This window comes from Esox lucius, chromosome 24 (assembly GCF_011004845.1).
Source record: "Esox lucius isolate fEsoLuc1 chromosome 24, fEsoLuc1.pri, whole genome shotgun sequence".
Lineage (NCBI taxonomy): Eukaryota > Metazoa > Chordata > Actinopteri > Esociformes > Esocidae > Esox > Esox lucius.
In genome coordinates this window covers 18,099,373-18,123,792 of record NC_047592.1, presented here as the reverse complement: position 1 = coordinate 18,123,792, position 24,420 = coordinate 18,099,373, and the positions used below count along the sequence as shown (strand labels likewise).

At 40.9% G+C, this 24,420-nt stretch overlaps 1 protein-coding gene across 1 annotated transcript; it reads right to left on the bottom strand.

Annotated features, from left to right (window-relative positions):
• Positions 1–224: 224 nt before the first annotated feature.
• LOC114830385 lies at positions 225–22,883 on the bottom strand. Its single transcript, XM_034290821.1, has 17 exons — positions 22,550–22,883; positions 22,164–22,425; positions 15,841–16,000; positions 15,575–15,632; positions 15,035–15,319; positions 3,755–4,078; positions 3,334–3,612; positions 2,948–3,193; positions 2,570–2,680; positions 2,445–2,469; positions 2,304–2,361; positions 2,191–2,206; positions 1,054–1,107; positions 888–950; positions 719–781; positions 528–586; positions 225–426 (listed from the first exon to the last, which is right to left on the bottom strand). The coding sequence occupies exons 1-17, from the start codon at positions 22,881–22,883 to the stop codon at positions 358–360; spliced, it is 2,466 nt and encodes an 821-aa protein (XP_034146712.1). The 3' UTR covers positions 225–357.
• Positions 22,884–24,420: the final 1,537 nt, after the last annotated feature.

The window sequence follows — 24,420 nt, the reverse complement described above, 5'->3', positions numbered from 1 at the left end:
AATCCTGTTTGTGTGTGTGTATTAACCTGGTTTTACTTTACATCATCCAGGTTTCAGAATTCCCCACAAATAAAACCTGACAGTTCAATCCTGACAAGGTGTTTAACTGGACCCCACAAGGAACATTTCTATTTCTGGTTTAATGGTTTATGTTAAAACCCTTGATAGGTTTTAGGATTAAATATTAGTAATATATGTACATTTAGTATATGTTTGAGCGTTGGAGTTTAAGTTTTGGCATGAAGGTAAGGATAATGAGGTGAAAGGTTGGGTTAAGATTAGGTTTAGGGGATAGGAAATATACGTTATCATTTTGTCTGGTCCCCACAGGAATAGAATAAATGAACATGCGGTTCATTACAGACACGTCCTACAGGAAGTGTCTATAAACATCATATTCTGCTCCTCACAATCTCTCCCAAGGACCTGTAACATGGCAGTGAATATAATGTGAGGACATAATTACATGTACTCTAATATCAGACCATTCCTTTCATACCCTTTCAAGATATGTTATTTAGTCTTACTGTGGACTGTGGCTTTCCTGGAGAATTGCCTGATTCTGACTCTGGTGGAGGTTTTGATTCTGTAGGGGTTGAGATTAAATAGAAGTGGTTACAGCAGCTACATACAGAATAATATACACCTATTCAATATAGGTTAAAGATGTGTGAGGTTACTATAGGAGGAATATGAAGGGACAGATGTTAAGTTTCACCTTTATTGGTTTTGACCTTTTTATGGACAATCTGAGCATAGGTCACATCAGTGGGTCCAGATGCTGCTGACAATGAACATTTCCAGTCAACAAATATTTTATTGAATATTCTTTGTCAGAAGCTACAGAAATTATAGACTAAAATGTCAACATGTAGAATGGGTCCTACCTGTGACTTTCACTCTCTTCACCACAGAGTAGACTGAGTTTTCTTTTGGATCGGCTGACTGTTCTGAGGAGAAAATAATGTGTTTATTTATTTATTTATTTTTGTTTGGTTGGTTTTGATACATTGATAAACAGTTTTATTTATTCACAGCATAGTTCAAGGTCACCTTTTATCTTTTTGTCCAACTTCTTTGGTTGAATCTGGGCGTATGTCACTTCACCTGAACCAGAAGCAGCAGAAACACCAGCAGAATCTCACACTTCAAACAGGAATTAATTCAACTTTACAGCCTCGGCCATACTGTATATGTATTTTGGGTTTCAACACAGTTCTTCTAACAACATTATACATCATTACAATATAGGATTATTGTTGTCCTCTGATTAGTAGAACACTTGGTCTGTGTCAGCACCTACTCTCAGTCAAAGAAGTGTGACAAATGTAAGGTCAATTATTCCTTTAGCTTGTCGAAACACTTAATGTAAAGTACAGTAACATGTTATGGTGAAAAGTCAGTTCATGAGGTTATAGTTAGCAGTCTGGGCTGAAAGACTGACCATACTACTGACCTGTATACCCAGCATCAGGAGACTGACCATACTACTGACCTGTATACCCAGCATCAGGAGACTGACCATACTACTGACCTGTATACCCAGCATCAGGAGACTGACCATACTACTGACCTGTATACCCAGCATCAGGAGACTGACCATACTACTGACCTGTATACCCAGCATCAGGAGACTGACCATACTACTGACCTGTATACCCAGCATCAGGAGACTGACCATACTACTGACCTGTATACCCAACATCAGGAGACTGACCATACTACTGACCTGTATACCCAGTATCAGGAGACTGACCATACTACTGACCTGTATACCCAACATCAGGAGACTGACCATACTACTGACCTGTATACCCAGCATCAGGAGACTGACCATACTACTGACCTGTATACCCAGCATCAGGAGACTGACCATACTACTGACCTGTATACCCAGCATCAGGAGACTGACCATACTACTGACCTGTATACCCAGCATCAGGAGACTGACCATACTACTGACCTGTATACCCAATATCAGGAGACTGACCATACTACTGACCTGTATACCCTGCATCAGGAGACTGACCATACTAGTGACCTGTATACCCAGCATCAGGAGTCTGACCATACTACTGACCTGTATACCCAGCATCAGGAGACTGACCATACTACTGACCTGTATACCCAATATCAGGAGACTGACCATACTACTGACCTGTATACCCTGCATCAGGAGACTGACCATACTAGTGACCTGTATACCCTGCATCAGGAGACTGACCATACTAGTGACCTGTATACCCTGCATCAGGAGACTGACCATACTACTGACCTGTATACCCAGCATCAGGAGACTGAACCTGGGTAGATCCTTGGTCCTGTTGGGGGTCTTGGTTGGTGCTCTGGGGATGGATGGGCCTACAGGGAGAGAGACATTAATGAAGAACACAAACAACATGTTACTGTATGAATCAATTTAGATTAGAGACAGATGTACTCACCCGAATATTATGTTAGAACAAGAACCTGTTATGAAAAATGCACACTGTTACATTAGGTAATTTCTGTTTTGAACTATGCAATTTAACTGTTTCACATAAACCTGACCTAACATTGTCAGTCTGACCTTTGTTGTGCTTATATAGACTCAACAGGACCAGGAAGATGGTTAGTAGAACAGCAGCAACAACCAGGCCCAGAACCACTCCTATTAGGACTGATGTAAAGGATACAGGAACTATGACAGGAGAGAGAACAAAGCAACACCATCAGATTCGGAAAAAGTAAAGAATAAATGCAAGTAGAGATAATAATTAAAGTATATAGATTAAGAATATACATTATCTGAGGTTAGCCCTTCTTCTGAACCTATGCTTGTTAATAACAAATCACTGATTACCACTGATGTAAAAGTGCTGTGATCATAATATAATGTTAACACTCCATTACAATTCACTGACTACCACTGATGTAAAAGAACTGTGATACAGTGATGTTTTTCAACCTCTGACTGTCACCCAGCTTCCAGGTGATTCTCCTTCATCCGATTCACACGTATAGAAACCTTCATCTGACTTTGATACTGTAGAGATGGTCATCTCTCCTGTGGTCTCATTACTGATGAGTACTCTGTCTTTGTAGAAATCAGCCTTGGGGTTAGTGTGTGGTTGATTTCTATGTGTACAGAGAAGAGTCACAGAGTCTCCTTCAGTCACAGGATGGACAGGGCTCTCTAGGATCACATCACCACCTGTGTAACATAATATAAAATAATACAGTCAATCTGGAATCAACACTTATTCACTGGCATAAGAGCTTCCATCATTCAGTTCCAGAATAATACCTAATATCTCATATTAGAATAATAAAATGACTGCCTCATGGACCTACCAGACACTGTGATGTTGACAGCATTACTGTACTGTCCTGATCCAGACTCACACCAGTACACTCCACTGTCCCCTGTGTCTGTGGAGGTGATGGTACATGTGGACCCTGTTATTGATCCCCAGTTAGGGGAACACCCTGACTCCACTCCTGTCTCTGTGTATCTCATCAGTCTCCATCCAGTAGAGTTTCCCTTCAGATCACAGATCAGTGAGAGAGACTTTGATGTAAAGTGTTGAGTTCTGTTGGGACCTATTCTGAGAGACACTGAAAACGGCAGATCTAAACGAAGAGAAAGAGACACAACTATAGTCATATTATATACAAATGATCTGATCTGAAAGAAAAAAGATAAATATTCAGTTAGACATTATACACATCAGAAAACCTTTAATATGATTCAATGCGGTTTTAATGTACCTACCTCCTGAGCAGAGAAACTGAGGTTTACTGTAGTCTGTGTAATAGACTGGGTCTCCTCTCCCAGCTCTACACACATATCCTCCTGTGTCAGTAGGACCAGCAGGACTCAGAGTGTAAGACTCTTCAGTAGTCCCATTTCCAGATAGGGGCTCTACAGAGTAGGACTTGTCCAATAGAGAGGGTAACCCAGCTCTGTAGGGAACAGTCTTGTACCAGGAGAACCTCCAGCCTGTAGACGACTCTTTAACTTCACAGTTCAGAGTCACTGAGTCTCCAGGGTTCATCCACTGAGGAGAGATACTCAGGACAGCCTTGGGTTGATCTGCTATGAGACAAAGAAAAGGTTTCAAGATGTCAATCTCAGAAAGTATTCTAGTTAAATTAGAGAAGTTAACATTACAATTAAGTTAACATTATTAAAACTGTAGACTTACTAGATACGTTCAGTTTTACATAATCACTGATTATGGAGGACCTGTTTCCTTTCACCCCTTGACAGGTATATGACCCAGTATGAGATGTGTCGACAGGACTGATTCTGTACTCAGATGTGTTATGATTAATGTTCCAATTGTACTCCCAGTCAGTGTCTCCTCCTCCCTGTATGTCACATCTGAGAGTGACAGTCTCTCCTCTGAATATCTGGGTCCAGATTGGTTGGAGGGTCAGAACAGCAACAGGTCCCTCTGGACAGAAACAACACCGACATCTTAATGAATAAACAGGTGCACCACAATGTTTTTGTCCTGCTTTTTCTCCTATTTAAATGTCTTGATGTCCATTACATTTCTTGATGTCCATTTAGGTAAAGACCAAGATGGTGGCGTGTGTTTGCCTTCCTACTATCAGGCAGGTGGTACAGGTCTCTTTGTTCCTACACCAGCAGGCTCAGGAACAGTTTCTTTCCGTCACCTGTAACCCTGCTGAACTCTGTGACCCATCACTACCCAGACCCACCCGCCCACCACTTGGTACTGCCTCTCAGGGACCATGCTGAATTACCCCCCTTGTACTCCTGGACTCTGACACTGCCTTGCAAAGTCTGATAAGGAGGTTTTCAGTTGTTCCATGCACTACGTGTCTATATCAGGAACCACACTGCCGTTATCCCTGTATTTCCGATGCACATGCCACCTTGCACCTTCAATTTGCCTGCACTGCACATTTAGAATTACCATTGAATTTGCATTTTTCAGTTGTTACATGTACGTCTACCTCGGGAACCTCATTGCTGCTATCCCTGCATTTTAGTTGCACATGCTCACCTCCAATTTGCTCGATTGCAAAGTCAAAATTGCTATTTGTTACTTGCATTTGCCTCATCTCACAACTATTCACTTCCACCTTGTACATACATTATACCTAATACTTGTACATTTTCTGCCCTCCCCTATTTGCCTTCTTTGTTCATTTCGAATTACCATTCATACTGTATTTGCCTCCATTGGACATCTGTACATTCCACTAGTAACAGATACTATAGTTAATACTCGTACATTTCCTGCCCTCCTCTACTTGATGTTCTGGTTAGATGCCAACTGCATTTTGTTGTACTGTACTCATACTGTTCAATGACAATAAAGTTGAATCTAATCTATTCTAATTTTGCCATAATACCGTTACCTCATCATGAAAACCACACAGTGGGATGGGGAGATATGAACACCTATTACACAGTCTCACCAACACCACTATTGTCATCCAACCAGGAGGTGTTTGCCAGCACAAACGCTTTGGAGGAAAGCACATTCCTTGGCCAATAAACAAAACTGATCTCGCTGGAGTGTGACGACACAAGACAACCCTGTCCGATTTCCAGCCATCTACCACAGGTAATGCTGATCCAATTTGTTTGCTGTAATACGTTTCAGAAAGATCTAGTGTACTAACAAAAATACTACTGATAAAAAATACTATGATAACAGCAACCGACCAATGCTTCAAAAGGGCAGTCGACTCCCTCCACTTCTGAGACACACATGGGAGTAGTTATTGGAGAGAGTTATTTGGAGAGAGTTATTGGAGAGAGGTAGTTATATTAGAGGTGTAGAAGTTATTTGAGTAGTAGGATATAGATTTGTTGCCATGATTTGTTATTTGATCTTGTTCTCTATATGTATAGCATTTGTATAGGACAAAATGGAAAAAGGTATTAAAAAAATACTAAAGCCATACGTTTCTGGATATTCATGCTTAAAGGTGACATTCTGTATTGGTCCTCCAAATCTTTTTTTGGGGTGAAAATAAAGAAACGGCCCATGCTGCGATACTGTAATTATGTTTTGATGGAAGCATTTGGTTTTGTTATTTAATAAATAGTATCACAGTGAATTTGTGAATTTGTGCGTTTTAAAGAGAACTGATTTGAGCAAAACTGCACAAATTGGCATCAGTGACGTCAACGCCCAAATCTGGATGTGTACATTGGAGGGAGGTGCTGCACTTTTCAGTTCTCTGGTAAAGGTAATAGACAGCAAAGCGTTGCACATTGTAGTACTCCAGTAAGGTTACAGAGAAACAAACGGTTAGGGGTAAGGCTAGACAACAGAAATGGTTAAGGTTAGATAAATACCCCTGTGTGGTTAATATTAAGATAAAGTGAAGGGTAAGTTTAGAAAACCAGAAAAGGAACCAGGCAAGCCTAGTCCAGCCAGTCCATGATTAGACGTAATTAATGTTGTTGCCCTAATCTGGATTCAAACCCAGGTCTCCCACATGAGAAGTAGTGTCTTTAACCACTATGCTACAGAGTTACATGCACATGTGGTGTCGGTGAAGCGTCTCAACATTAGATAATTTTGTCACGCACTAACATTACGCCAGGTTTGAATATTTCGCTAGACACCATTAAGCATTGTGTTCAACTGACTAATGTTTCTTATTAAGTTTACCTCCACTACAATTAGCATATATGAACTGTATTGCTTTGCCACTGGCCGTTTTAGCAGCTTATTAGCCGGTAATAGGCTCACTAGTATCTACTAACTGACAGTACTAATTGGAATATTCATAAGAATTGAGCAATTGCTAGCGAGATTTAAGATGAACTTTACACTGCTAAAGCTATTTCATTTCATGGCCCAACAGCGTTAATTTTTCTTTCAGTTGTGAATGACATTGATACAATAGCTATCAATATAGGTGACGATAACTGACCATTTGTAAAAAGTGGAAACCCCTACTCTGTTACTGCCCTAGGGATTGTGATCTAGCCTATATTACCCCAAAAAGCATGCATAGATGCGTACCTCAAAAACCCACCAGAAATAGTTGCATTATAACAGTTTCATTGTAGGCTTACTATGACGTAGCTACTCATGGTTGTAGTCAGCAGCGTTTCTGTGTATCCTGCCCCAAAAAGCATGCACGGATGCCTACTTCGAAAATGCACTAGAAATAGTCACAATATAACCACAGTTTTATTTTAGGGTTACTATAACATAGCTTGGTAGCCAGCATCCTTGAACAAATCCTAATGCATCATTTGTTTTGACTGAGATGAGACTCGAACGCAGGATCTGCGTGTCTCTAACCATTACGCTATTTAACAAGGGTCGGTCAGGCGGGCACTCGCTCACTCAGTAAGAGACATTCGCTCTTCTTGACCAGCTGCGCTTACGCGGTCTGGCAAAAAACTAATTGTTACTGTATAATGTTGCTCGATTCCTTTTGTAACATGCAGAAGAGGTTCACATTCAAGTAGTTTGCATCAGCTATGACCCAATCTTTTAATTTAGTTTGACATTACTGTATAGAGTTGTGTAGAATTGTGTTGTGCAAAATGTGCTTAGCATTTACATAGTGTGATTAAGTGAAATGTTTTTCCAAAAAATAATACTGCTGTGCTTATTAGGTTATAATGGAGATCAAGTGTTACACAGTTTAAATAAAAGTATCTTTACAATTGAGAAAAACTGTAATAATGGTACTAATAGTAAAGAAAATGTGACAGTATTATGGAAGCATTAGTATGAAAGGGAGATGATCTTACCTGACAATGTCAATTTGATTCATCACTCCACTCAGAATAATTTCTTTCACACATAGTTGCCCAGATGGAGCAAGCAGTGTTTTTTGTGCAAAACCCCAACAGTATTATTCGCAGTGTGGATTAAAAGGTGAGTCAGAACGATGAATGTAGCCATATTTTGTTTCATTTCGCTAAAGTAAACTTTATGGTTGTGGTTGTCCTTGTTAATTTGACATATTTCTGAAATCTTGCTAAACAAACAGTGGGGATTGACTGCTTATTTTCGCTAGGTTAAGAAGCTCACTGTTAAGATCTGTGACTGGCATTCTACTGTAAAATATAAAACATTCTCCTTTTAGATATGGATAATAGCAATTATTGTTAAAACAGAAATCTAAAACAGCCTTTAAAAAAACAAATACTCCCAGCTAGTCTCCTCTTCTTTGTATGCCACAGTTAAGTGACAGTTTCTCCACTGAATATTATTCTGTTACACAAACAAAACCATCACAGCACAATTACCTACAGTATCAGTTAAATACAACTGTGGTGAACATCGTTATATTATACATAAACATATCCTATTTCATCAAAAGAAAATGCAGTGACAGGGATTAAGCATACAAATTAATATAAATCTTTACCTTGTCCATGACCACAGCAGATGAGGGTACTTAGTACTAAAACAAAATGAATAAAGTCATTACAGTACAGTAGTAATACAGTAATGTAAACTGTGCTGTAGTAATAGAGTAGTAATACTAACCTTAGTGCCTTTTGTGCTGATATCAAACATACTAACACAAATAGAAAGTCAGTACTCACAGAGTAGAACACAGAGCCAGGTGTGAACCATTCTGTCTTGGTGACAACTAACACTCTGAATAATAGTTCTCCTTACAAGCTACTGTACTTCCTATGTGATGAGAATCTGATTGGTTTGCACAATCACATTCACACATACAAAAAAGATAACTTAAATCTAGACATGCATAATGTAATAAAATGATATCCCTATATTAATGTGTGTCTGACTCATTGAACTGGTGCAGTAATGTGTATTTATAAAAAATTATGCAACATTTGCTTTCCTGGGTGAAGCAGATATATGAGGTTTGTGGTATGAATGGCCCTACTCCCTCACGCTGTAAGGGAGGAAAAACTGTGAAGACAAAACAACCGGGAACATCGTAAAACTACAGTTCTTATGTTATTTTGAGTTTTGTTTGAACTTTTGCCCCAAGAAGACATGAATTCATGAAGTAATGTATTGTTCTCTTTAATATCAGCCGGATGTCAAGATTACTTAAAGAGAAACAAGACCAAGTTAGTGGCCATGGATATATGCTATTTGTAAAAACTCATCTGAATAAGAAAAATAATATTGTTTCTCAATATATCTCAATATAAATTGGGATTCAACTGTATATCAACAATCTTGATAGCTAGCGTAGAACCCCCATTACCGGCATAGCCAACAGCAGTACTGAAATATATCTTCTTGTACCGAGTAATAATTTGATCTAGCTGCCAATGTTCAGTGATTATTAGTGACATACAGATGTTAAGCATGTCAAAAGCATTTCTGAAATGTCACTTTTTGGTTAGCGACGTGGCTAAAAACTAGGAACCCCTATTATTGGCCACCGTACTATTTTGTTCAATAACGTTTTATTTCCTTTTTGTTTTACAAAAAAGATGACAGGTCACTAATGATGGCCATTCTAGGCTTCATTGGTGTTATTTTAGCAGCAGGATATTATGCTTGCAACACTTATCAAAATAAAAGCCGTCATTGAAATGTATAAGGCGATATAGTAAACAATCTAGTCTGTGAAAAATAAGTAGATTGTTAACTATATTGCCTTATATATTTAAATGATGTATTTTATTGTGATGAAGAAAATCGGAGTTAGCTCTGCTAGCATAATATCCTGCTGCTAGAAGAACGGTAACCAAGCCTCGAATGGCCATCACTACAGATCACAGTCTTCTCTCAAGTGTTTACGCTGAAGAGGCACAGTGAACAACTATATTTGTCTTGAGCTCGTCTTGAAATAGCTAGACAGACTTGAAATAACTAGACAGACTTGAAATAGCTAGACAGACTTGAAATAGCTAGACAGACTTGAAATAGCTAGACAAATCATACACTTTTTGAGATTTCCTGTAACTCCCGGTTGGCTGTTTGTGTTCGCGCCATAGCTGTGCATTCTTAACTTGGTCATTTTATTGGACAATCTGTGTATTTGATTGACACTTACTTGGTATATAAACTCTACCCGACAAACTGTAATATATGGAATTAAATTGAAATACAGAGACCCTCATACATTTGTTGTAGTCCACTTCAATGTAACTAAATAGTGGTTATTGTATGATTACATTATGTCTGGTATCAAATTTAACCTCTCAGTTTTTTCATCTTACACAATAATTGGATTTCCAACACAGACATTTTCAGGAATCAGCTTCATATTTCAAAATCTATGGTTTGTTGGTTAGACCCGGAACACATGTACATTGCAATGCACAAATTGTAAAGTCAAGAACTGCTCAGACCAAATCAGACATGTTATGGTACGGGTAGATTCAGGTAGATTAATAGTTATGAATATTTCTACCCAATTATTGTTTAGTCACAAAGACTGAATATTTGTCATTCCCTTCTACACATGTAAAAGACTATGATAAATTAAACTGTCTTTACTTTATGGTTGCCTGGACGGTTACATTCTCATTAAGCTAGAAAGTATGATGGAACGAGAATAGAGATGTGAGAGGAGATTAGAGCTTGTGGTTATTATTACATTGTGCAGATGTTTGTTTCATTTCTCTCCCATGATGTACAGACCAGCATTAGATGTACTGACTAAACCCGATCTCAGATCTCTGCTAAGTTGACTACTGGTGTTGAGCCTAGCCAGACAACCTGTTGTTCAATAGACCACAAAGGAAATGGACATCATCAGACTCTCTCCACATATACAAAGGATTTCTCACACAGAAATACACACATTTAAAAAACTTTATTTTAAACTGCAAATTACTTTAGATCATGAGGGATTAAAACAGAAAGCACCTGTTCCTCCACACAGCCAGGCTGTTCATAACAGCTGAAACAGAGCAGTGTCTAGTCCACTGCCTTGCTCTACTCACAGACAGTCTTGGAAGGTCAGTCCAGAAAGTTTCCCCTACAGCCTGACCAGTTGAGGGCTTCAGTAGCTGCATCTGTCTGGTACTGTTTGTCCTTGATCTAAGGAGAGATGCTCCATCATGGGTGACAGACGCCTCTGTGGAAGAGGGGGTCCACCCAAGTGGCAGCTCCACTGTTTTCTGGCCGTATTTTATGACACTCTGAAAAATGTCTAGAATCGAGAGAAAGAAGTTTTGTGGAGGTAATGGTATGGTTTAAGCATTTATGGCTGCTCCCTTATGTTTATTAATGATGTGACTGCTGATGGCAGCAGCAGAAACATGGTGGGCCATGGGATGATGTTCATATTGTATTTATTCATTTTTAGAAATTATGTAGGAAGCGTATAGGTTTCTCAGAGAACCTTGCACGACGACTGGGACCAGTTTTCTAACCTCTCTTTCTGCATGTTTCCTCTCTCTATGAGACCTCGGCTTCCTTCTACATGCAAACCTGCCTCCGCCTCACAGCTGAGCATTCTGTCATTACTAGCTTTCTCTCTGTAGAGCAAGGTTATTAGGAGTACTTCGTAACTTAATGTTTGCTTGTGCTGAGGCAAACTACTTTTAGAAGGACCAACCTGAAGCCTAAAATGTTACTTCAGTAGTCAGGCAAACCTCCATCAGAGCCAAGTTGACATCTGTCAGAGTCAGAACAAGACATACAGTGGGAAGAACAAGTATTTGATACACTGCCAATTTTGCAGGTTTTCCCACTTACAAACCATGTAGAAGTCTGTACTTTTTATCATAGGTACTCTTCAGCTGGGAGTGACAGAATCTAAAACATAAATCCAGAAAATCACACTGTAGGATTTTTAAGTAATTAATGTGCATTTTATTTGCATTTTACCGCTACAAACATTAACACACACCAGTAGATATAATTCTTGCTTTCTCAAATGTCCTCTATATTTGGTTGTTTTATGAATGACACCACCATTTTCTGTAATTAATATTCATTGTACCTCTTATAACAGCAAAGTCACTACATTTACATTTTTACATAATGCAGTATAAAGATTATTGTGAAGCTAGCTAGCAGTATCCAGTCTAAAACCTGCAGAGTGGAGGGGAAGGGCCAGGACTATGGCAGCCCAGGAAGTAATGACCAAAGAGTTTGAGTCTATTATAAAGAGGAACATTTTGACACTGTGTAGATTTTTTCAATATATCTGCCGACAGAAACATCACTGAAAAACATCTAATGGCTCTATCAGTCAAGGAAAACCACGACTTGAGATAACATTTACTTTTAGCACGATCGGTTCTACATGGAGGCTTAGTGAACAACAGATGACTTCATTCATTTTTTACCTTGCTCGCCCTTCAATCCACATTGTGATGTCATACTGTTGGGGGCCTTTGGTGCACAAAAAAGATTCCCTGTTCCTTCTGGCCAACTATGTGTGAAACAAATCCCACTGACCTAGAAATCTGTCAGACATGATACACACCACCTAGGGTCGCCCAGAGTGAAGTGCCCCTTGATAAGGTAATTGAAGGGAAAGCAGATGAGCATGATAAAGAAGCCACTGTTTAGATTTTTCTCATTGATGAGGCAGGCCGATTTTGAACTCTGATCAATAATCTTTCTGGGCTTTGTTCAATATAAACATGTTAATGTGTATTAGATTTTCTTTAATATGTGCAAAATACACATTCAGTGCAATTTAACATGTTGGTGGGTAAACTACTATGCAAACTAAAAAAAGAGGGTAAACAATTTATTGCAATAATCAGCCACTTCTGTACTTGGCCAATCCACAGGAGGTACTTGAAAGACTCATGAGAACATTGGTTTACTGGTACTTTGAATGCAAATAAGGGGCACTTCATGGGATAGAAGCAGGTGGTACATTTAATAAAAAGTTGAGAACTGATGGACTACATCATTGCATATTGAGAAAATAAAGTATATAACAGAGATCAGTTATCCCTTTGAGTAGGACTGCAGTTCAACAAACATATCTGTGTATGTTGAAAAAGGAAGTCACACTACAGTTGCTTTCTGAAAATACCCCTCAGGATGGTTAGAAGGTGAGAAGAGCGTGAGTCACTATGTCACTATGTCTTTAGGAAACATATCTGCTACTGTCTTGGTGTTTTCTGTCTGATTTGTCAGCGTTGCAACTTTCTGAGCAGAACAAAGGCTTTATGTGTGGATCAGATGTTTGAGCACAGAGCTTGCAACTGCATGGTTGTGGGTTTATTCAGAGGACACTAGTTAGCCTTTAAGAACACATCCAATATTGGTCTCCACTAGAATTTAGAAAAAGTAAGAAAACTCAGTAAGAAAAAAATTAAATAAAATTCACCGCAAAGAAATTTGTTCACGAGATTTCTACAACTTCTAGAGTACATTGCGCCTGTAAGTCAGGAACAGATTCCAATCTAAAAGTTGATGGGTGTGGTTTTGTCTCAGGTCATTGTGTGAACTTGCAGATAACCTTCACTATGAGTGACTATTCAGTTTGTTAGTAGTCAACCAATTTTTGGTTATCCTTGAGTAATCAATATAATAAATTATGTGGCTGCCACTGGGCCTGGATAATTTGTAATTGTTGATGATGCAACTGGTTTCAGCAACAGTAGCATGAATTCTGAAGTGTACAGAAACACATCTTGTCTGAACGGGTACAACCAGACCTCAAACATACTGCTACAGCAAACAATGGGTTTTCAGGGCCAAAAAGGGGAATATTCTTGAAGGGCCAATTCAATCAGCCTTCAGTTCTTCTGCATTGTTGGGTCTGGCAATGCAGAAGACCCACAGATTTTCTATAGGGTTAAAGTCAGGCAAGTTTGCTGACCAATTAAGAACAGGGATACCATGGACCTTAAACCAGGTACTGGTAGCTTTGGCACTGTGTGCAGGTGCCAAGTCCTGTTGGAAAATGAAATCTGCATCTCCATAAAGTTGGTCAGCAGCAGGAAGCATGAAGTGCTCTAAAACATCCTGGTAGACTGCTGCGTTGACCTTGGACCTCAGAAAACACAGTGGACCAACACCAGCAGATTACATGGCACCCCAAACCATCACTGACTGTGGAAACACTGGACTTCAAGTAACGTTGATTCTGTGCCTCTCCTCTCTTCCTCTAGACTCAGGGACCTTGATTTCCAAAGGAAATGCAAAATTTACTTTCATCAGAGCACATAACTCAGCAGCAGTCCAGTCCTTTTTGTCTTTAGCACAGGCGAGATGCTTCTGAAGCTGTGTCTTGTTCAAGAGTGGCTTGACACAAGGAATGCGACAGCTGAAACCCATGTCTTGCATATGTCTGTGCGTGGTGGTTCTTGAAGCACTGACTCCAGCTGCAGTCCACTCTTTGTGAATCTCCCCCACATTTTTGAATGGGTTTTGTTTCAAAATCCTCTCCAGGGTGTGGTTATCCCTATTGCTTGTACACTTTTTTCTACCACATCTTTTCCTTCCCTTCGCCTCTCTATTAATGTGCTTGGACACAGAGCTCTGTGAACAGCCAGCCACTTTAGCAATGACCTTTTGTGTCTTGCCCTCCTTGTGCAAGGTGTCAATGGTCGTCTTTTGGACAGCTGTCAAGTCAGCAGTCTTCCCCATGATTGTGTAGCCTACAAAACTAGACTGAGAGACCATTTAAAGACCTTTGCAGGTGTTTTGGGTTAATTAGCTGATTAGAGTGTGGCACCAGGTGTCTTCAATATTGAACCTTTTCACAATATTCACATTTTCTGAGATACTGAATTTGGGGTTTTCATTAGTTGTCAGTTATAATCATCAAAATTAAAAGAAATAAACACTTGAAATATATCAGTCTGTGTGGAATGAATGTATACATTATACAAGTTTCACTTTTTGAATGGAATTTCTGAAATAAATCAACTTTTTTATGATATTCTAATTTTATGACCAGCATCTGTACAGTATATATACAGTATGAACAGCACTGAATTATAGGATGACAAAATAATAAGTAGCAGATAGTTGGATGTTAGGGTCAGAGTTACTGGGTTGTTATACAGGGATTGTTCCTGGCACTAAGTGTCTGAAGTTGACTGTTCATCGGCGTGATGGCCTGTGGGTGGAAACTGTTCCTGTGTTTGTTTTGGCGTACAGTGCTCTGTAGCGCCTACCAGAGGGGAGGGGCTGGAACAGGTTGTATCCAGGGTGTGATAGTTCTGCAGTGATGTTTCCTGCCCTTTTACTGACTGTGTTCTGAGTGTCCATTGTAGTCTGTTCCTTTCCAGTTTCGTGGCAGATCCAAACCAAAATGATGGATGTGCTGAGAACAGACTGGATGATGGCTGTGTAAAAGTGGATCAATAGCTCCATGGAAAGGTTAAGCTTCTTAAGCTGGAGCAGGAAGTACATCCTCTGCTGGGCCTTTTTGATCCTCTGCTGGGCTCCCACTTTAGATCCTGGGAGATAGTGGGTCCCAGAAACCTAAACGATTCGACTACCAACACAGGGCTGTTGAGAATACCCTTTATACCCTGCTCATTGCGCTATTGTCTCATCAGTCTTACTATGTTACTGTTTTGGTTTATTATGTGTATTTATCTGTACTGTATATTGCAGTCGGTGACACTTGTTGAGTGTCCTTTAAGTTTTTTTATGTGTAAAGATGGGGGCCAGTTAATTGGCTTAAACTTTTAGGCAGGATGGTGACACACCGTCTGGGCCAGGAGCCTTCTTGGTCTTCTGCCTCTGAAAGAGCTGCCTGTACATCCTCTTCACAGATTGTTAATGCAGGTGGGGGGGTCGGTGAGTGGAGGTGACAGGGTAGCATTGGGGGAAGTGACTGTTTGAAGATGGTACTGCAGTGGGCAAGAGGTGTGACTGAGGGCCGCTCAAATCTACAATAAAAAACGTTCATCTCGTCAGCCAGTGATTGAGATCCAGCAGTGTGGGTGGATGGTCTCCTGTAGTTGGTGAGTACCTGCAGGCCTTTCCACACCAACGAGGGGTTGTTTTCCAGTTTTTCAGCATAGCTCTTCAGAATAGCTGCTTTGACTTCCCTTGTCAGTGTGTTTCTGTCCTGATTGTACAGGGTTCTGTCTCCACTTCTGTAGGCCTCCTCCTTGGACTGACGAAGCTGCCTGAGTTTTGGTGTAAACCAGGGTTTTTGGTTGCTGTATGTGCAGACGGTTTTTGTCGGTACACAAATATCACAGAAACTGATGTAAGATATCATAGTGTCAGTGAGTTCATGTAGGTCTGTGGCTGCAGCCTCAAAGACACTCCAATCAGTAGAATTGAAGCAGGCTTGTAATTCCGCCTTACACTCACTGGTCCATATTTTTACAGACATGAACACAGGCTTATATGTATGTATGTGTATATATATGGGTAATAGGGTGGATGATGTTAATAATAATAAATAAGTAAATAAAATAAAAACAGATAAATTAAATTGACCATACCTAAATAAATCAAACAGAACCATCATTACCACAAAAGTATATATATAAATAGATCGTCAGATAAGATCAAAGCGAAAGGGAGATCTAGAAACTGGCAATAACAGATCATCCAGCGGAAGTGTTCCAGTCCAAGGCATATCTCCCCTTATTTACAATGTCCCGGAGGGGCAGGGGCGAGTACCTCAGAAAGGCTGACCATGTTCCCTCAAATAAATTATCATCCCCTTTCATTCGCGCAGTAAGTCTTTCTAAGGGTAAAACTATATAAACGTTTCTTGGTACCATTGTGTGACAGTTGGAGGTTTGTGACTAACCCACTGCTTCTAAACACATCTCCTAGCCAGAAAAAGAAGTTTGTCACAGAGTTTAAAATCTGTTCTGCTCAAATATAATGTTTTTGAAGGCAAGCTTAACATGAACAGGCCAGAATCCTTTGTAACTTTGAATGAGAAAATGTTACTCAATTCCTGGGCTACATTGCTCCAGAACCTTGCAATCAAACGACACTCCCACTGAACGTATGTTCCAACAGACAATTTACACTTGATGCAAAGGGGAGAGGTCCGGTTATCCATCTTGTTAAGAATGAATGGTGTTATGTGGGATCTATGGAGTATCTTATATTGGGTTTCTCTCATTCGGTTGCAAATAAATGTGGTTTTGGCAGAGACTATTGCTTCATGCCAGTTATCATCAATAAATTGCTCACCAAGATCGCGTTCCCACTTCTGTAACACCTTCCTTATATCTGATGGGTCTAAGGAGTAGAGCAGCGTATAGGAATGAGATGTCACAGAGAGAGGGAGTGTCCGTGTGGAGACTTTTCACCTTTGACAGAATAAAGTTGAAGATACCTGTAAAAGTGTTCAGATGCAATGTTGTATTTTTGTGGAATCTGTTGAAAGGACATCAGTGTATTACCCTGGTATACATCCCAAATAAGCCTGATTCCTTTCTAATGCCAACTATCAAACACACTATTATTAATTCCTGGGGCAAACTCATCATTCCTAGTCACAGGCGTTAATGCAAAGGATGAAGCGTTTTCCCCAGAATGCTTTATAATGTAATGTCTCAACAGACTCGGATAGCGTCGTAAATAACAGGGTTACACTTAATGTCTGGCGACCTCTTTTTTCCATAATTTGTGAGTTTGCTCAATAGGGAGTAGGGAGAGGAGAACCATTCATCGATACCTGCTTCAGATTTTAAATGACACTGGAGCCAGTCCCAGACTATACGGGTGTGGCAAGCCCAATTATAATATCTGAGATTGGGTAGGGCGAAGCCCCCTCGTTCCACTGGCAGTTGTAAAGTCTTAACTCTGATTTTGGGTCTTTTATTGTGCCAAATAAATCGTGAAAAGGCCTTTTCTAGATCTAAAATAACCGTCTTTGGCAACCATAATGGTAACATCTGCATAGGGTAAAGCAACCTGGGGAGTATGTTCATCTTTATGAGACTGATTCAGCCCATCCACGAGAGGGGAAGGTCATGCCATCTCTCAAGGTCATTCTTAACTGTTCTAATTTTAGGCACAAAATGAAGTCTCCTCACAACATTAGGTGACACTTTAATACCAAGATAAACAAAGCCTGAAGCGGCCCATCTGAACGGGAAATTCTTATCTGAGCATGTGTTACCGTAATTCCCCAGGGGCATGGCCTCATATTTTGTGTAATTTACTTAATAGTCAGATATGGAACTAAATGAGTTGATAATTGACATAGTAGCCGGGACCAATGTCTCAGGTTTGGAAAGAAAAAGTAAAACGTCATCAGCACATAATGCTATCTTGTGAGTGGTCTTGCCTAAAGTAACGCTGTGTATTTCCTTAATATTCTTAATACGTTCCGCCAGTGGCTCTAAAGTGAGGGCAAAAAGGAGGGGGGAGAGCGGGCAGCCCTGTCTTGTCCCTCTACTGAGCGGGAAGGAAGAGGAACGCATGCCATTGGTCAAGACACAGGCCTCTGGTGAATGATAAATATGTTTTATCCAGTTTATAAACTCCTAATCCAAACCTGCTCAAGACATCCCACATGAACCTCCACTCCACTCTATCGAACGCTTTTTCCACGTCCAACGATATAGCTAGTGCCCTGTGTCGCATCTCTGAGGAGTACTGTATCACATTAAGAAGTTTCCTCACATTAGAGTACGAGAACTTTCCCCTGATAAAGCCTGTCTGATCGTCATTTATAAGTGAAGGTAAATAATTCACTAATCATCTGGCCAGCACTTTAGAAAGTATTTTGCTGTCCACATTTATATGGCTGACAGGTCTATAAGAACCACACTCATCTGGTGGTTTATTCTTCTTCAGGATTAAAGAGATATTGGCTAAATTTTGAGAGGGAGGGAGACATCTATTCTTAAAGGAGTCCAAAAACACATCGGTCAGAGGGCCTACCACCACTCAGCTAATCTTTTTATAATATTCCGGCCCATAGCCATCCGGCCCTGGTGCTTTCCCACTTGGAAGGGTGCGAATAGCATCCAGGACCTCTTCCCTGGTAACTGGCCTATTCAGGCACTCCCGCTGTTCTTCTGTAAGAGGGGAGACTGATTTGATCCAGGAAGGATTTCCTCATATCATCTGATGTATTGCATTCGGTGGAATATAACTTGTGGTAGAACTGTCTCATAATATTGTACTTTTTTTTTATTCATGAACTTTGTCTCCATTACTATCTATAAGTGATGATATTAAATTAATGGCATTTCTGCCCTTTGCCATTCGGGCAAGAAGGCGACCAGGCTTATTGCCGTGTTCATATAGCCTCTGTCTGGCAAAAAGGACAGAAGCCTCTGCTTTGCTTGTTATGAGTTGATTAAGCACCGATCTTGCTGCTTCTAAGTTTTAAGATTCTGTTTAGATGGAGATCCTTTAAAGTTGTTCTCCAAATTCTGGATTGAATGTTCTATTCCAATTGCTTCCTGAGTGTATCCCTCTTGTGAGCTGCTGTGTAAGATATAATGGACCCCCTCATGAACGCCTTAGCCGTTTCCCATAACAGGGAAGTATTTATACCTGGTGTGTTATTTGTTGCCATAAAAAGTTCCCATTGTTTCTCCAGAAAATCCAAAAATGGGCGGCTACTTAAAAGTGAGGAATCAAATCTCCAGTGGTGCGTGGAGGGATCAAAATAGGGGGGAGATATAGTCACAGATACCGGGTTATGATCAGACAATGTGCATATTCCAAATTGAGCATGCCTTGACTCTATCCACTACCTCTCTAGACACTAGAAAATTGTCGATAGACATTGATAGACATTGGTGGGAATGGGAGTAAAAAGTGTAGTCTTTTGCCGTTGGGTTTATTATTCCCCAGATGTCGAAGAGACCCAAATCTGCACACAGCTCCTACAGCCTTGCAGTCTTTTTTGACATAAAACAGGTTTTGAGTCTCCTCTGAATACTGTGAAGGGGGATAAATCTGAGGACGCCGCTGTAAGCAGTCCAGAAAAGGAGGGTTCGAATGCGTTAGGGCCATAGACAGAACCGATGAGGATCCCATTAAGGAAGCCTGAGATAATAACAAATCGTCCCTCCTCATCCTTAATAACCTCATCCAGAGTGAACGGTAACTTCTTATGAATGAGAATGGCTTCTCCTCTACTATGTGAATTGAAGGATGAATAGAACACCTGGCCTATCCAGCTTCTCCTTCATTTAATGTGTTCCAGATCTGTCAAATGTGTTTCTTGTAGAAGAGCGATTTGTGCATTCTCTTTCTTTAATAAAGAAATAATCTTCTGCCTTTTTACGACATGGCCGACCCCCTTGACATTTAAAGAAATAATCATAATGTCACTCATGGTTGTTAAATGAAAAAAAGACATGCCAATAATGCACAGGCCAAATAAGGTTCAGGGTCCTAAACAATGGGACGATACATACACTCACCTAAAGGATTATTAGGAACACCAACAATGCTGAAAGCATTCTTTAGAAATGTTGGCCCATATTGATAGGATAGCATCTTGCAGTTGATGGAGATTTGTGGGATGCACATCCAGGGCACAAAGCTCCCGTTCCACCACTTCCCAAAGATGCTCTATTGGGTTGAGATCTGGTGACTGTGGGGGCCATTTCAGTACAGTGAACTCATTGTCATGTTCAAGAAACCAATTTGAAATGATTCGAGCTTTGTGACATAGTGCATTATCCTGCTGGAAGTAGCCATCAGAGGATGGGTACATGGTGGTCATAAAGGGATGGACATGGTCAGAAACAATGCTCAGGTAGGCCGTGGCATTTAAACAACGCCCAATTGGCACTAAGGGGCCTAAAGTGTGCCAAGAAAACATCCCCCACACCATGACACCACCACCACCAGCCTGCACAGTGGTAACAAGGCATGATGGATCCATGTTCTCATTCTGTTTATGCCAAATTCTGACTCTACCATCTGAATGTCTTCACAGAAATCATGACTCATCAGACCAGGCAACATTCTTTCTGCCTTCAACTGTCCAATTTTGGTGAGCTTGTGCAAATTGTAGCCTCATTTTCCTATTAGTAGTGGAGATGAGTGGTACCCAGTGGGGTCTTCTGCTGTTGTAGCCCATCCGCCTCAAGGTTGTGCGTGTTGTGGCTTCACAAATGCTTTGCTGCATACCTCGGTTGTAACAAATGATTATTTCAGTCAATGTTGCTCTTCTATCAGCTTGAATCAGTCGGCCCATTTTCCTCTGACCTCTAGCATCAACAAGGCATTTTCGCCCACAGGACTGCCGCATACTGGATGTTTTTCCCTTTTCCCACCATTCTTTGTAAACCCTAGAAATGGTTGTTCGTGAAAATCCCAGTAACTGAGCAGATTGTGAAATACTCAGACAGGCCCGTCTGGCACTAACAACCATGCCACGCTCACAATTGCTTAAATCACCTTTCTTTCCCATTCTGACATTCAGTTTGGAGTTCAGGGGATTGTCTTGACCAGGATCACACCCCTAAATGCATTGAAGCAACTGCCATGTGAATGGTTGATTAGATAATTGCATTAATGAGAAATTGAACAGGTGTTCCTAATAATCCTTTAGGTGAGTGTATATATTAGACAGCGTCAGGGGCGTTGGACTGGGGGGAAAAGGGGTACTAAGTATATAGGGCCCTAATGTATAGAGGGGCCCTCAAAAATTTTTGAATCTTGAATAAAGTGGGGAGGGGCCCTCAGAGACCGCCTATGTACAGGGCCCAGAATTTTGTGCTACATCCATGGACAGCGTATAATGGTGGTGAGGAGGAAGTTTTACAATTCAGAGCACTGTGAACAAAAAAACTGCCTCTGAACGATGGGCATTGAACACAGAAATAGGCCTCAACCGGCCTAAGAAAAAACAAAAAACGCAACCACAAAAGACAGGTTTGTGCAACAGTTACAAATGGTTGTATGACGCTGAAAGCGCAGGTAACACCGAAGAAGAGCAACAGCCTCAACCTCTTTAAGAAACTCCCGCCCCCACGAACCAGATATATTCACATCCCTTTAAAGCCCAAAAATAATAATTAAAGCTCCTCAGGGGTTATGATACTCTAGCCCCAGCTCCAAATTACAGATATCCTGTTTTTTATTAGACTAAGCTGAATTCAACTTTAACCTTTTGGGTTAACATCACAGCCGTTACAGCCCTGACTTATTACATAAGTGCAAAATGGCTATAATAGTTAAAAGTTTGTATTTTTTTCTTCAAGTTTAATGTGCATAGATGAATTTAGACATTAATACAGCAGTTCAAACTAAAATTACTGAGTGACATCTCATCACCCAATATATTGTATTTTTACCCAGCGATAATCGTTGCACAGTTCATGGCAGACCATCCACAAATGCCTGCGCAGCTCGGGGGACTGGACAGCATGTTTCTCTCCGTTGAACGCAAAGGTTAGGACGGCAGGGAACCGCATGGAGAAGCGGATGTTCAATCCGATCAGACGTTCACACACCTTGTTGAAGCTGCGCCGCATTTCCTTCACTGCAGCTGAGAAATCCTGCTGAATGTACAGCTTCTGTCCCTTATATGTCAGCTGTCGTCTCTCCCTCAGTGCATCGATGATCTGCTGTTTCTCCCTGAAGTTGTGCAGTTTGATGATGACTGGTCTGGGGTGATCGGCGCGAGCGGGTCCGAGCCCTCTATGCGCCCGGTCTATCTTAATTCTGCCCCGTTTAGTATCCAAGTTTCAGCAGCCAGCGTTCAAAGAAAGCAACAGGTTGCTCACCTCCAGCTCCTTCCTTTAAGCCAACAACCCTGAGATTGTCCTGTCTCATCCTGTTCTCCAAGTCGTCTGCTTTTTCAGTGAGAGATTGTAGCTTCTTCTCAACTTCCCGGAGCTTGTTTTCAGTGGTAGCTAGCATGTCCTCCAGTGTAGACACTCGGCTCTCGGCTTCGTCCAGTCTTTTCCAGTTGCCTTCCACCCGGGTTGTCATAGCTTCCAGTGCGTTCACAAATTTGGCCAGCTTCTCCTCTAATAACTTGCCAATGCTCTCAGTAACTTCCTGAACTAGCTGTGAGGAGTAGCCACCTGCACCGGAGCCGCCATCTTCCGCCTCCATGTTCGTTCGGCCCTTTGTCGTTCTTTGAGGTTTACTTGGAATTTCGAGTGGAACCAAGCCACTTTCCTTGCTCAACATCGTTAGGAATCTTAGAGCAGTCAGCAAGATATAAAAATGCCAGTCTGTGGTCGATACAAATAAAATGATGGTCGATGAGAGCGGCAGCTCAGCGCCAGTCCGACCTCTCAGCAAGGAGTCTGGGTGTTTTTTCTCCACATTAGTTATCTGATCAGCCAGCTGTAGTAACGGCCTCACTAACACAAGCCTGAGGCTGGATGTACACGGCGACCAGAATGAACGAGGAAAACCCTGCGGTGAATAAAACAGTTTACAGTTAATGAATAAAGTCTCTAAGTGAGGACTGCATGATTTTACCAACACTGTGAGATCTGTGCACCAACCTTCATTTATGTAGAGACAGAGTCTGCCTCCACTCATTTATGTAGAGACAGAATCCGCCTCCACTCGTTTATGTAGAGACAGAGTCCGCCTCCACTCGTTTATGTAGAGACAGAGTCCGCCTCCACTCGTTTATGTAGAGACAGAGTCCGCCTCCACTCGTTTATGTAGAGACAGAGTCCGCCTCCACTCGTTTATTTAGAGACAGAGTCCGCCTCCACTTTTTTCCCCCGTTACCTCCTTTACTCGATCCGCACGGGTGAGATTAAATCCCGGTAGATGAATTGTGCTGTATGGGATGTGCTTGGAGAGACAGGATTCGGTGAAACAGAGGGCGGCAGATCTGACAAGTAAAAATAATAATAAAATAAGTTAACAACATGGATCGGCGGTTTCACGATTTTGATCCGAATTAAAAAATAATCTCTACAGGGTGCCTTAGGCACGTACAGTGCAATATCCCTCTGTGGTCAACAAGTGCTTGTTCACAATATTCATATTGCTTCCATCTGTAAGAATACAACTCAGAGGCAGATGTTTGGGTCCCAACTGCAGAGCGTGCAGGCAATAGACATGGTCAGGAGAACAGGCAGTGGTTGATAAACAGATAATCCAGTTAAGAACAGGGCAACAGTACAAGAAGGAGCGAGCTAAAGGCAGACTGTCCCAGAACGACAAACTGGTCACGAGAAAAAGCTCAGGCAAAAGTACAGGACACACAATTGTTTTCTTTGTTTTTCTGAAGTGAATTACAAAGCGAGTTCCAAAAGCAGGTGTCCATGTCACCTTGCTTTAGTCTGACCTGGATGTTGTTTTTTTTCTGTCCAGATGGATGTGATATTAAACCTCCAGCAGCCCAGGCTGGACGTCTACTATGATAAATTCCTCACTTTGGGTGGCAAAGGTGAGAGAGATTTCACTGACAGTGTGGAAGTTGAAGATCTAAACAAACTGGGTAAGATCACATTGAAATGTATCAAAACCATTAAATAAAATTTGTTTAGCCTTTATTACAGGGGTTAGTACAGGGCCCATACCTACAGTTTATGTTATAAATTATTTCATGTACCTATTTCTTCTGAAATCAAAAAGTGAAACCTCCATGGATAGGTAGTTGGAAAGCGTATCTTCAAAATAT

Coding starts and splice junctions, on each gene's coding strand:
- LOC114830385 (XM_034290821.1), bottom strand. CDS start 22,883: ATGGAGGCGGAAGATGGCGGCTCCGGTGCAGGTGGCTACTCCTCACAG. Junction 951..1,053: donor GTTGGACAAAAAGATAAAAG/GTGACCTTGAAC, acceptor TTTTCTCCTCAG/AACAGTCAGCCGATCCAAAA. Junction 587..718: donor AAAGGTCAAAACCAATAAAG/GTGAAACTTAAC, acceptor CAACCCCTACAG/AATCAAAACCTCCACCAGAG.